The 15,036-nt window shown below is 44.0% G+C and overlaps 1 protein-coding gene across 2 annotated transcripts in view; it reads right to left on the reverse strand.

Annotated features, from left to right (window-relative positions):
• Positions 1–14,724, reverse strand: part of FBXO11 (F-box protein 11) — a 78,865-nt gene extending 64,141 nt beyond the window's left edge. For both annotated transcript variants that reach the window (XM_055816629.1, XM_055816628.1), the window contains exon 1: positions 14,256–14,724. In XM_055816629.1, the coding sequence (XP_055672604.1) occupies positions 14,256–14,364 (109 nt within the window). In that variant the 5' untranslated portion in view covers positions 14,365–14,724. The remainder of the gene's footprint in view (positions 1–14,255) is intronic.
• Between the last annotated feature and the right edge of the window lie 312 nt (positions 14,725–15,036).

The raw sequence follows: 15,036 nt of genomic DNA on the forward strand, positions 1-15,036 counted from the left end.
ATCAGGTGGCTGCATGGGATGAAGAAGTAGTAACAGTTAGACTTATGCAAGAGCCAAGTGTAAAATGCTATCCTGGGCTCCCAGAGAATTCCCAAATTCAGTAAACCATCAACTTCTTCCGGGTCTTGAAAAAACAAGAGCAAAAAATCCAATCAGCCAAAACCAAAGGGATCAGCACCCCAGTTTCTGATAAAAATATTCACAGCATTTAAAATTAAAAGCTATATATTGTTTGACTGCCAACTGCAGTGTACTCTCCCACTACTTATTTTCTCAGCAGTCACCTTTCATAAACCCACATAGTCTCCCTCAGATAAAACGATGTTATAAGTGTTTTTTCTCTCTCTCTGCTCACAGCAATGTGTCCATATGATCAGTACCATTAAGAGTTACCGCATCCTTACTCAGGAGCCTCTAAGATACAGTTTCTAAAGAGCTACTACAAAATATAAATGTTTGAATCTTCCACAGGATCCTTTCTGTAGGCTGTCTCTGAAATATATTTCCTTCAGTATTTGTGCTTTTACAATGTAACACTGCATTTTAGCAAGAAGGTACCATTTTCTTATGCCCTATCTATGGTTCAACACACCCACAGGCACACCTATGGCTACACAACTGTCACATATTGGATCTCCAACCCGCAAGAAAAAGGCTATAGGAACACAGAATGCAGGTTATACAAACTTAATTTATTCTCACAGAAATGCCCACTGTTCCTCTTGGGATTTTTTAAGTTAATTGCACAAACAATTAAGGCAACCCCTACTCTCTTCCTTACCCACAAATAAGAGCTCTGACTGACATGCAGTGGCAAATTAAAAAAAATCTGCCAGCTGAAGCAAGCCTCAACCCTGCCAGCTGCCCCTTAGAATACAAGTTGTTGCCCCAATGACAGATGGCCATACAGCTCACGTGGCAATTCAAGAGCAGTTCCAGTTTTCAGCCTAGCATAATTAAGCTGGCCAACTGCAATTCCCGTTTACCTTAATTTGCTGCCCTGAAAGATTAAAGCACCACCGCAACCTTATTTTGAGCTGTTCAGTGATCTTTGTCTTGAAGAGGGATCAGCTGGGAACACAGGACAAATGACAACTGAGAGAAACAACTCCCAGTTCAAGTATCTGTTTTTACCCTGGGAGAAGCTGAGCACTGAAATAAGGTCCAGAAGGAAGACAGGTATTGTATCAAGAGAGACTGTATGGTTCAGAACTAGACTACCAACCCCCGGAACCCAAGAGCATCATGTTCAATTCTGTGCCTTGCCGCAGATGTGGTTTCATGATAAACCAATTTAGGAGTAGAACACTACCAGGAAGGAGAGCACAGACCTTTTCCCACCACCTCCCTCACGCAACATTCTGTGATTATACAGGTGCACTGTCACCAAAACCTACAGAGGAAGCAGCAAAGCCCCACCAAGAACATCCCTTCTGGTGTCCATCTGCAATTACACTGCTTAAACCAACGGTGAAACTGTGCTTACAGACCTCCCTGGTGACTCTGGGCAAGTTATGTCATTTCTTTACGCTTTCATTTCCCACTGCTGAAGTCAGAATGATGGTACTTTGCTACATCCCAGGTGTGCAATGAGGACAGCTACAGGCAGGAGTGAAAGCTTACAAGACACAAGAGTACTGCAAGACAAACATCCAAATCAGTAAAACAAAGGGGACCCTTCACCAGTACCTGAAAGTACTCCAGGCCATCACCAGAATCACTGTTAAGAAATGGTGGGATAAAAGACATTTCCCCACATTTACTGCAACCCCCAACATAAGACCTTCAGGCAGAAGGGAAAGATTAAAACTGAGTGCCACTGATTAGTATCTTTTTACACCACTGAATGCTTGAGCAGCTTTTTCCCCTAAGTAAACTCTTTCATATACAAAAATAAGGATTTCTGTAAAGAAATCAGCAAGTCAGGAACCTACTGGACTAGAAACTGCTCCTTAGCCTCACTCCACCCACTGCGTTACTGTTATTAGAATTACTGAAAGAGGAAACAAAGAACCACCAAATTAGTCCTCTCACTTTAAAGAAAAAAAATTACATATGCACACATACATATGAGCCTATTCTTAAAAGAAAAGTCACTAGAAAAAGTAATTTCTTATTTCATTTAAATCCCCAAGATCATTAAGTCTTTTACAGAGACTTTCACTAACAGGAATTTTATCTAGGTAGGGATACTTTGCCAGTTAGGTTTGGAGAAAGGGATACTTAAGAATTTTGTTCCACATATGTGAAAAATATCTGATTGGGGCAAGGGAGAGGAGGAATGCCTTGGGAGGAAATATATTTCTTATCTGTATTAACACAAAAGGAGCAGGTCGATTTGATTTTTATTTTTTTAACTAGTCTACAAAACCAACACAAGCAGGATTTGTGGACACCAAGCTCTCAAATCTTGCTATTCTTATCTATCCCTGTTTGCCCCTTTCTCAAACCATATTTTGATTTCACAAACTAGAGGAATTAAAATTCATTTTCTGTAATATATTTGGCCACTTCTGCAGTACTAGAAGAATTTGTTGGGAAGAGAGAAAATATTTATTCCAGAAATCTTACAAAAGAACACCCAGGCTCATGGTAGCTGGAGGAACTGCTTAACAGACACACAGCATTTATATTACTAAAACACATAACCTGCCTGCTAACAGGACCCTACAAACATTAAAAAAAAAATATCATGGTGAATGTTTAACACAGTATATAAACAATTTTAGTGACTACACCTAAATAAAAACATCACGAAGATACTGAAACAGACCACTTATTCAGCTTTTCTTACTATTTATAACTTGCTCATTATGGAAGTGGTAATTATTTCCACCACTCAAGTGACAGAAACAGTTGAAAATTTCTGCCATCTCCGGCCATTACAGTACTGCTTCAGCAGGCTATCTGTTAGCAGCGGCAGGCAGAGGAATGCTGGACGTCCAACCTTGCTGCTCAGGAAGAAACACTGGGGTGGCACCCAAAGTATATCCAGCCTGGCACTGTGTTCAACTCAGATTTCAGCATGCTCAGTGTTTCAGCTACTGTTCTTGATTTTGCATCATTGTATAATATTTCTAAATCTTACACACACACAAAAAAACCCAACGCTGACAGCTCATAGTGCTCTTTGTGGTTCTGGTTATCAAGATGACTGAAATAAATTAAAAACTACACAGTCAGTCTGTTGGGATTTACCCAAGAACATGGTAATGAATCCACTCTTACAGCATCAGTAGATGGCAGGTATTGCTTGGCAGGCCTTTCAAATACAGAAGTTAAAAATCATGATTTTTCCACACGCTACCTATTTTTAACTTCCACTGTATTAATCAGCATAGGAGCAACGCACAGCAGAATGCACTCTCAAATCTTCAGTTTCTTGAAAACACAGGCTGAAAAAAATCATGGTGCGAAAGTGAAAACTGATCTTAAACTGGACTATCACATAGTATCAATATTGAAAATTTCAAATAGAATTTTGTTTAAAATTCATCTTCCATTATTTTCCCTCCACATTTTTACAAATAAATTAACACTTCCTTTATACTCACTTTGTGTTTTCAGCCCATTTACAGAAACTATAGCTCATAGCTATACTAAAGCAAGAAGCCCCTAAAAGATAAAGATTTCATCTTTAGCCTGGCCAATGTATTATTTCCCTTTAAAATTACATATTAAAGCTATTTTGTCTATAACTGAAAATCAGAATAATTTCACCTCTTACTCTTCTCTGGCATTTAAAAAATAGGTTTAGATGAGACAGAGCTGGCAGTAAACATGATTCCCTGTTAACGCAATGTTAACAAGCTCAGATGTTCAAACGTTACTTGGACAAAATGGGAAATCCAACAGCACATTGACGTATACTACGGCAACTTCTGAACAGAGCTTCATTAGACACCCACTGAACCTACTCTGGTATGCCTTTTTCAGTTACTTAAACCTTTTAAATTAAGGTAAAACTTGACAAAGGCAAGCATCCATACTGATACAGTCAAGTGTGTCAGCAGGTTATTGATCACAAACTGCTGATCAATGAGCAGCTGCCGGTAAGAAATTTGACAAGATATGAAAGGTCTGAACTCATTACCAAAGGCCACCTGAAGTCATTCAGATATTACCTATTATCACAATCACACCCATTCTTATTCTAATCATCCAGATAGCAACAGCAGCCCAAAGCATTTATCTCCTGCCCTCCTGCTAGTGCTTAGCTAGCCGAATGACTGCACAGCTCATGGTGAAGGAGGTTCTCTCGACAACAATCTCAAGCATATCCCTCAGAAGCTCAGTTACTATATGGGCTTTGCAGAAGCTCCAAATGGATACGAATAAAATGGTTCTGTGACAGAACCCCCACTACTCATTTTCATAAGCTGCAGCCACCCTACACCTTCAGTCTTGCAACTTCCAAGGTCATAACGGATGGTGCTCAGCTACCTCCTGTCCCTATCCACGACCTTGACTTGGGCAGCTGCAGTCAATACAAGTCAAAACAGAGCAAGTGAAGTTCCAGAGTAAATTCTGGTTTATTTTTAATAACTGATCACGAATGACTGTTGAAGAAGGTGAAGCCTTCTGCCAAAAAAGATGGCCACAGATCCTACCACCTTCCTTCAAAGAAAGGCCATGTCACATCTTACCAAAGACTAATGTAACAGCCATCTAAACAAAGTTGCTGCCCTTCCTCCTTCAAGACAGCAACAGCTTAAGGAAATAGCAAACATCAATTTGAACAGCTACTATACACAACTTAAGTTGATGACCAAACAGCATTTGGGTCATCTTTCTGGTCTCTTGCTTTCCTAATAGTCAGGAAAGGCTTATTTTGCTGAAAAGCATCCATTTTCACCTCAGCTATTAGAAAAATTATTAAAATTTTACATTTTTTCCCTATGCTTCTGGCAGCAAAAAGTCTTCTCTAAATGTATGTTGACAAACTTTCACAACTATTTATTTCTCAGAGGACTACAGCAAGTCTGCACCAAGGCCTATGTCTTCAGAAGACTGAATTAAAAAAAAAAAAAAAGTCACACTTTTCCACTCACTTTCCCAAGCACAAGAAGCCTGGGAACTGTAAGTTTCACCCAATACCTCCTAAAAAAACCCTCTCATTGGCCACATAAGAATGAAACACGGGCAAGAAGCTTTTATTTATTTGTCATATACACACAGGATCAGTAGTGCAGTCACCTGTGGGAGAAGTGGAAACAAGGTAGGGTCAAAACGCAGTTTTGAGTTTCTCTTTGGGAGTCTTAGAAATTCAGTAAGGCAGCAAGCCAGCATGGCAGTACCCGACTACCAAAAAGTACTTTCCTGTATGCATTGAAGTAACATTTTAGATTTTCAATGATGAACCAGACAGGATAGCTATGTATTTACTGTTGCAAAATAAAATTTCAATTAAGAACTAAGCCCTAAGAAAACAACCGTTTTACCTTTCACATCACTTCAGATCAAATTTAAGTGCCATTTGTGGTCAATGGGAATCTTTCAGCTAGCCAGGATTTCAGTGGCCTTTGAATCAGAACATCCAAAAGCATTATTGCAGTGCTAGAATTATTTCAGTTACCAAGCACCTTCTGAAAGAACCCGAAGTAAAACCTACTTCTTTAAAAACAAGAAAGAAGTATACCAAGATACTGTGAAATAAATTACTTATTTGTGGTGTCTTACAATGCACTAATAAAGCTTTCACAGGTTTTGCTAAAGAATAACGCACCTGGTAATTATAACATCTGACTGATTTTTCAGGGCAGCATCTTCATAGTATTCACTCCTTCAGCAAGGTATGGTCTCAAAACAGCAACAATACAGGAAACTGTGGTGAAGTCCTCATCTTACTCTTGTACAGATACACCCAAACTAGCTCGGGGACAGAAACTGCCTTATTGTTTTAGCCAAGGCACTCCAGCAGGTCTAACAATCCATGTGGAGAAGGGAGTGCCTTGAAAAAGCGTAATGAAAGAGGGTCAAGCTAACTCAAATTACCTTCCATTTGCCACAGGCTAAGAGCATACACATGAACAATTACTGTGAATCAGATACCACAGATCAGCTGACATATGGTAACCTGTCATCCTACAATAACCTGTCCAAATACAAAGGTAGCTTGAAATTCAGACTGGCTGGAGAGCTAAAACTCACCTCTATTTAGAAACCAAAAGGCTAAACCCTTGAACCTTTGCTTCTAGATGTGTAAGCTGAAAACAAGCAACAGAAGACAACCCACGAATCGGAGCCCTTAAGGTAAACAGGCTGTTTCCAAATACTACAAATTGGGATTACCGAAAGGAAATAGTAACATGACCTAGTCATGCTAACCAGTCCTTTGGTATAGAAGCAGGCACATAGCATGATGACCATGAGACTGCAAATTCAGCTCTCCTGCCGGTCTGAACAGGGGTTATTTAAAGCAAGTGTAATGATTCCAAGTATGGTTGTTGATTTTGTCTTTTAATGGCAATTCATAGTAGAACAAAACCCAACCTTTTGCTTCCCAACCTCATTCCCAGGAATGCTTGTTTCTCTGGGAGCTAGGAACTAAAGAGTTCTCTGGAACGTAAGGAGGACAATCCTTCCAGTGGCTTCCAGCTAGAATAACCCACATGTACTCTTACTGTTCACCCCCAGTATTTTCCCAGCCCAGGAGCACTATCTGATAAGAGGTTTAGATAATTTTCAAATTCAGTTTTCACTAATAGTTGCAAAAGTCATCATCAACCAACCAACCCACCTTAACCCAAATACCTACCAAGCTCAATAAAGTCAAGCAGGAGAGAAAAACCGAAGAAAAACTTTATACACTCTATCAACATTAGACTGGCACTCAAATGGTAGAGCTATACAGCTGAATCAGTTTTTTGGAACACAAAACCAGTTGCGCAAGAAGATAAACACTACTATTGCTTTGATATCAGAATACCAGTAATGTCCGGTATGTATTGGAATGGTATCTCTATACAGTTTTGCAGAATAAACACAGTAGAATCAATAAAACATAGCTGCTTAACAGAAACAAACCCAGGAGCCTCAGCAACGATGTTTCTAGGCAGAAAACAACTATGCCGCAGTTTGAGCTCCCAGAACAAAGCAGTGCCTGAACTCACATTTAAGACATCAGGAGGGACCTGACAAACCTGGCAATGGAGTGGAAACTGCAGGTTTCTGTTACAACGAACAGTAGGTTTCATTGTACGTATCACAGCACGAATCATAGAACAGAGCCACAGCAGCATTTTGACAGCTCCTCTCAAAGGGACAGGACCATTGCCAGTCACCATGCAAGGCTCCCGTCTCCCATGACGGATAAACCGAGCTGACGGTTCGCTGTGAGGACGAGGGGCAGTCCCGCTTCCCTCCCCCCCCCCCAACCGCGTACATGACGACCACTATTCTTTACTCACTCACTAAATTCTGCAGTTAAGATAGTTTGAAGTGCTAAACCAGCGGATAACTGTTCAGGGTGTTTTGGAGGCATAATTTCTGGGGTGATGTGGTTCAGGGAGCTGCAAGTGCTGACACAAAGCAGAGGATCAGAACACAGGGCTAGAAGCAGGAATAATGGGACAACCCCCTTTCCTCTAGCCAAACAGGCTCTGAAATTACTTAGTTATCTTGTCAAAATGCAACTAAATGAAGTATCTCAGAGGAGAGCATAAGAGATAGTCCCTAAACACCTGCTGAAAGAACTGTACATTTTACAACTGTTTATTTGTTGCCTGTCGGTGTCCTCCCAGCTTCTATGTATGGATGAGCAACAACATTTTAAGAACAGGCAGTAAGCAGCAAAACTCAGCTATCAAGAACTACAATAACTGCTATGAAAGTCAGCTTTTAAGAAGTATTCCAGATTCAGAGATTTTAATCAGCTCAAAAAAGTTCACTAAACTTTCTAATAGGAAGCACAATTTAAATGATAGAGGATTCCTCTAGAGTGTTGTCTCTACTTTAGAATCTACACCTAGATCCCACTCTCCTCTTTTACAAGAATTTAAGTCTTTTTTAAAAGTACCAATATATTACAAAAGCAGATTCTGTAACTCACTGCATGTTTTAGTGCGTTCCTCCCCCCCACTCCCTGCTCATTTAATCATGAACTGAAGGACTCGGGCTAAAATCCTCAGCTATATTCAGATACTACAGTTTAGTACCATGAACAACAGAAATCACCAAGTATGCTTCCCCTCCTATTCAAGTGCTGAACAGAGAAACACCACATAAACAAGAAACAGAAGTACTTAACAACCAGAAAACATGAGAAGATTAGCTAATGACAAAGTAACTGAAAAAAACCTTCCATTTTCCCAACTCCTGTTAGTTCAGTTATGCTTTCCTCTCTCCTTTGCTTTTATCATCCATGCATTGCACAGTTCTGATTTACTTTTTCTGCATTGTCTCTTACAATACATAAGACTATACAGATGTAATCAGCCCAGTTTAGAAATCTTAGAGAAACACACTACCTCATCTTCTCAACAGACCACACAATTTACAGCCACAAGCTGTAACAGGAACTTTTCAAGTGCTGCCACAGGTGACCCATATTACCATACACCTGGTGCATACTCACTCCCTTTACAGAAGTGACCCCGACCAGAGAGTGGGCAAAACCACTAGTCCTCCCTCTGGTTAGCACCTGGCCTCCCCTGTGATACCACTGTGCATGGGCAGAGTAAGTGTGCCTAATGTGCCAGATAAACACATGTAGGCAGCAGCCACTCTGCACAAGCACTGCAAATTCAGCACTTGCTAGGCACACCAGATTTACCACGCTGGTGAGGAAACTGCCGCGGTAAAGCAAGCTGCAAGCCTGACGTTCCCAGGCAGCTGCTGGGCTGACAAAGCATTCACAGTGCTCCAATTGTATGCATATACATTAAATCCTCCATATCCAGTGCGCTTAGTGCCCAGCACACCTGCAGTAAAGGCCTGACACATTGGACAGCTTTGGTCTACTCCATAGCTGTGATTCTCCCAGGAAGCACCAGAGCAGGAGAGGGGCACAGAGCATTACCTTCCCCCAAAGCAGAAAGGTATCAAATGTTCCCTCTTAAACTGTTGGGCTGAGTTTTTGTAACACAGAAACTAAACTGAAAAAGATTTCCTATTTCTGGTAATAGTCTTATGAATGACAAAAATATGACAAAAATCATGGGCAATGAACATTACTGTGTGTAGCAAGAACAAAACCACTTGATTTTCATCTTTCCACATAGAAAGCTTTAGCATAAACTTAGGTACTTGTCCTACCTGAAGGACAACAGGGGTATGCAGACACTCTTTTGTACTCATGATGCAGAATCTGGCTTTGGAAAACAGAAGTTGTACTTTAAGTACCAAGTTTATAGATTCAAAACTTTTATCTGTAAGGTAGACTTTGGTAACTTTTCATTGCAGAAACATGGATTACATATCCATACGTAAATATATCTTTTCCCAGTCTAGGACTTTCTTTCAAGGAATATGGAAAAGTCTGAATTAGATTTCTTTCCACCTGGAGCGACTGATGCCTGACTTCTTGACTTCTTGCCATAAGAGATGATCCTACAAAAAACTGAAACCAATTTAGTTATTTTGATGCAAGTCTGGGCATTTGCTTCGGAATAAGAGTCATTTAATCGCAGCCCAGCACACACCACCATAAGCCTTTTGGTACATATATTAAAAAAAAATATATCAAAAATATAGTCACGCATATGCTTACACACACACACTTCTAACAGGGCCAAATAAAGACTCCTTAACTTTCCTGAGATATTTATCTCAGCATTACAAAATTCAAGCTTTGTGAGCAAGCTATCTTCTGGAGCTTAGTTGCTACATGTTTGCATCTTACACAGCCTAACCTACTCTTTTTCCCAGTACCTCAAGCCCTCATGTCCCCTATACAGACAAATGACTAATTCAATTACCTTGTGTGCCGACAGGCCAGCTGGTTGCTGCTTCTTGGCATGGGTAGAGAGGGTAAGTTATAAATGTCTTTCCCTCATTGTCTTCTTTCTCTACCCAGCCAATCATTTCCACAAAACTTAAGAACTTCACACTCCTTTGTCAAATCTGGTTGAAATGAGCTAACAAGTTCAGAAGTCGCGGAGTGAGAGACAGACAGACTGTATGGGTGTAGAAGTCTTGTTTTCTTTGGAAAATAGATTGGGGGGAAGGAGGGGAAGCAAACTTGAAAGGTAGGTTTACAGGCTGTATATATTAAATATGCCCCAACTCCAGAAGTATTGACCCAGCTCAACCCAACCTAAAACGGAGCTGCGACAGCTCTGCCACACCCACAGGCTTTCAGTGTTATCCCTTCCCTTGTACCAGCATTTGTGCCAAAAATCAACTTGGGGAATAATAAAAAAAAAACACAACCAAAAACCCCCCAAAAAAGGCCAAAAAAAAAGCAGCAGTTAGCATTTGGCGCAGGCAGCTCCAGAGCCAGCTCACTGCCTTGTCACATGGACACTGCTACCACCTAAAAGGAACACACAGGATTGTGGCAGACGCAGCTGCCACGGTGCTACACATTTGGTACTTAACAGTATACAGGATCCAATCCTAAAAGCACCTAATACTGGACATAAAGCTCAGAACCTCATTAGTACCATATCCAGTAATGTGCTATGTTATAAAGGAGCACATATGCACTAATGTAGTTATTATTCTGAAAAGAACAGAAACAATAAAACAAAAATCATGTCATAGCTCTGAGATTGGCAGTTTTAGCTGCACTCCGGACAAGATTTTTTTTGTTGTTGTAAATAACTGTCTAACTGTCTTCTTCCTAAAACTGTAGCTAAACCTATACGCTCAAGGGAAAAAGAAAAACCAAACAGGCACTATAAGCAAACACAGGAATATTTAAACACAGACATCACCCAGTCCAGATTTCCTTTTGGGTAGACCATTGTCCTAAAGAAAATGAAAAGACCATTCTATTTCTGCATCTTCTGTGCAGAATTCCAAAACCACAGAATAAACCACTGGCAACCCCACTGGTGACTGAGGAGAGATCAGGAGGGAGGTGAAACAGTAGCACAGTGTAGCCAGAGTGGCTAATATAGATGGAGGCAGGCATGAACAGCAGAACATAAGGCAAAACATCTTGGGAAGTATATCCTGATGACATCTTATCTTGGCTGTACAATACAGTGAGTTTGGGGAAGAAAAATTTTTTATCTGTGATCATTTATGATCTCCCTTCCCCAACAGTCAGAATACAGGTATACAGTCACTGTGTATCAATGTATAATATAGATAGCATGGTTAAGCATTTATTAGATCTATTCACACTACATATATAAAAAACATAAAAATAAGAATTGCTTCACAGTATAAAACACAGTGCTCTTATGATTTTTAAGCCCTTACAAGGAACTTTTGATGAAGGACTTTCATAAAACCATTTCTGTCCTAGTGATCTATTTATTAACAACAGGAGTCATAACTCGATTATTACCCAGTGGTGAAAATGTAACAGCTGTTACACAGTTGCAAAACACTGTCTACTTATGCAGCATTAAATAATAAATAAAGCTCAAGACCTGGTACATGTTTTACTAAGCAATCTAATGATATGAAACAAGAAGTTCCAAAGATTAACTACATGCTACATTATCAACTCTGCTCCATGATATTTGTACTTATAAAGTGCTGTGCTGTAATATGAGAAGAAATTAATAATCAAGAATAATTTTAATCACAGCTGTACTCACATTATCTAATAATTTTAAAAAAAAAAAACCACAAATTTAAATCTGAGGTTAATATAAACCCTTTCCTAATAACTTATACTGATTCTTTTGTAGAGCCTTTTTTAAGATGACCTACATTGCCTGGGAATAAAGGTGAAAAAAGTCACCACTGACTTGTGTGGTATAATCTAACCCTACTGTATTGGCTTATAATTTAGCAGCATTATTCATCATCCTTTACAGTAACAGCCCTGTACAACATGATCAAAGTCACAGGTAAAATTGCCATTATAAATGGAAAACTTCCAGATACAGTGGATCAGACTTTGTAAGTTCTGAGATAGGAACAGGAGCTGCACTAGACACCCCAAATGTAGATATAACAGTAATAACAGAAGACCCTAATACTGTGGATAGGTTTTTGGGCAAGCCAGACCTAATGCAACTGACCTTCAAAAATGCAAAGAAAAAGCCAGCAGTGATCGATATGGAACAGTAATTTCAGAAAACTGTGGAACTTGATTTTGTTACAATTTTATCACCACTGAATGGCAAACAGCAATGAACAATGTAACAATGTAAAAAAAATTAAAATTAGGTGACTGCAGAATTCCACAAAACATCAGAGTAATACAAATAAATTGCAGCCTCATATTTTAACAGAAAAAGTTTCTGCCTGTATCTTTAGCAGATTAATAACATATGAACAGTTCGAGTCAGGCAGTCTAGTGCAAAACTGGATAATCACAGCATTTAATCCATAAGCACACCTTTCCGGATGCCTTTTAGAAATCCTACTTTTATCTGTTAAACGAAAAAGTAAACTGTGGGGTAGAAAAAATTCTATATTCTGCATATGGACCATCAATGATGAAAATCCTCAGTGCATATCATTGAGAGGAGGAAGTTCTTTTTGTTGTTTTTCAGGTGTTTGGTTGTGTTGTTTTTTTTAAATGTCAGTATACCCGAGAAGTCATTTTAATTATATAATTACTGAAGATTTTGGAAGGTTTACACAAGACCCATAATTGGGCATAAGACATCACATCCTCTGGTTATATACACAGCAATCTGGTCTGGGTAACATTCTTTGCTCTGACCAATGTGTGCGAGGGGGGGCGGGGGAAGGAAGGGGAGGAGGGGAAGGGGGGAGGAATGGAGAATTAAAAATACTTCCTCAGATTAAATTTTCTTTACTTCATTTGCTTAAAATGTTTTGATTGCGTAAAACGCACTGAAATATTTATCACGATGCATCTCTGTAGTTAAAATACCTTGTTCTCGACGCGATATCCTAGATACTCAAACAAAAGACATTCAGATGACAATGAAGGCGCTTTTTTATTTTAAAAAGACATTTGTACATCTAAAACTGCACCACAGATCAGTCTCCTTTATCATGCCAGAGTTGTGACAGCCAATGCATAAAAAATTAAAATCCAATCCACCAGATAAGACATGCAAAATGTCTCCTCCAATCCCACCCCCATCTCGCCTTCAAAAAAAAAAAAAAAACCACCACCCCCCCCAGCACTGCACACAGGGAGCACACGCACACTCGCACCCCCAGGAGCCATCACCGGGGCGACAGTGCCAGGGCTGAGCCCCCCCCTCCCCCCCTACCCTAGCACTAGCGACCCCGCTCCGGGCTCCATTAGGGGAGGAATCCCACCTCGCCGCTTCCTCATCCCCTCAGACAATGGTGCTTCCCCCCATTAGCTCCAAATTATCACTATTTTTACGCTAGGCCCCGGCCCCACCGGCGCGGGCGGACCCGCCGGGCAGGGCTGAGGCGCGGGGGGCCGGAGCCCCCGTTCCGTTCCGGCCGGCTCGGGACCGCCGGCTGCCGCGGCGGGGGCGGGCGGGGGGGGGAAGGGGGGCGGTGTGGCTGAGGTAAATAAATGGCCGATCGGCCGCGGCCCGTGCCCCCCCGCCGGGCGCTGTAACCGAAGCCTGGGCGCCGAACTGCGCAGCAAACACTGCGCGGCGCGGCGGGCCGCGGAGGCTCGGCCAGACCCGGGCCGCCGCCCCCGAGCACCATTTCGCTCAGCGGTGGCGGGGAAGGTGTCGGCGCAAGTTGGCCGGCACCGACCCCCCTCCCGCTGCCGCCGCCTCCCCGCAGTCCCCGCTCTCCCCCCGCGTCACCTCTCCCTCCGCCGGCCCAGGGGGCCCAGCCCGCCGCTCCCCGCGGGGAGGGACCGGCTCTCCCGGGCGAAGGCGGCTCGTCTCCCCACAGCCCCCGGGGACGGGGCGGGGGGCTCGGGGTGGCGTCGAACCCGCTTCGTCCCGAGGGGCCGGCGGCGATCGCTTGCCCCCTCCCCAGCGGGCACGGGAGCGCGGCCGGGGAAGGGGCCGAGCCCCCGCCTCTCCCCCGCTCGGCGGCAGGGCCCGGCGGCCCCGAGTCGGGGCAGAGCCCAAGCCAAACAAAGCGCGGCCTGAGCGGGAGCCAAGGGTGAAGCAGCCTGGGCTTTTCCTGCCGGTGCCCGGCCGGGCGCGGCGCGGCCCTGGGCCGCCGCTGAGCCCCGCGCAGGCCCCCGCTCGGCGCGGCGGCGCCTGGCTTACCCCGATCCCCGGCGGCGGCGGCGGCGTTGTTCCTCTCCTGCTGCTGCTGCACCGGGCGCGGCCTGGACACTCGCCTGGGTCTCCTGTTGGCGGCTCGGACCGAGTTCATTTGCCGACTCGTGTGGGTGGCGGGAGGGGAGGGGGGGAATCCTCCGGCAACCGGTGCCTCGTCGGGGAGGGGAGGGAAGGAGGGAGCCCCGGGGCGGCCGCCTCGCAGCAGCGGGCAGCAGGGAAGGCGGGGGGGGGGGGGTCTCCAGGCGTGGGTCCCGCCGCCGCTGCCGCCTCCTCGCCGGCTCGCTCGAGAGGCAGAGGAGCCGCCGGCCGCTGGCTCTCCCGAGCGCTGGCTGTGGGGGACGTTCGCGCCGCGGCCCCCCTCCCCGGCCCCCCCCGAAAATCCCTCTCTTAAAGGAGCCCCGCGGTCCTGCCCGTCTCAAGCCCGTCGCTGCTCCGTGGCAGGAGGAGCCATTGACACTGCCAGAGACACACATTCGCAAGGAGGCAACTGCTGGCGGCCGCGCTCCGCCAATCACCGCCTCCCACACAAACGACCGGCGGCGGCTTGGCCAATCCCCGAGCCGCTTCTATGGGGCGCGGGGTGGGGAGGGGCGGGCGCGCGGCGCGGCGCGGGGTGGGGTGGCGGAGCACTATATAAGAGCCGGGGCGGCGGGTGTGGGGAGTGGGGCGGCTGCGCGGGGGCCGGCAGCGGCGTGAGCGGCAATGGCGGGGCCCAGGCCCGGCGGCGAGCGTCAGGCGAGGGCGCGGGAGCCGGGCCTGGTAGGGA

This window comes from Falco peregrinus, chromosome 11, assembly GCF_023634155.1.
Source record: "Falco peregrinus isolate bFalPer1 chromosome 11, bFalPer1.pri, whole genome shotgun sequence".
Classification (NCBI taxonomy): domain Eukaryota; kingdom Metazoa; phylum Chordata; class Aves; order Falconiformes; family Falconidae; genus Falco; species Falco peregrinus.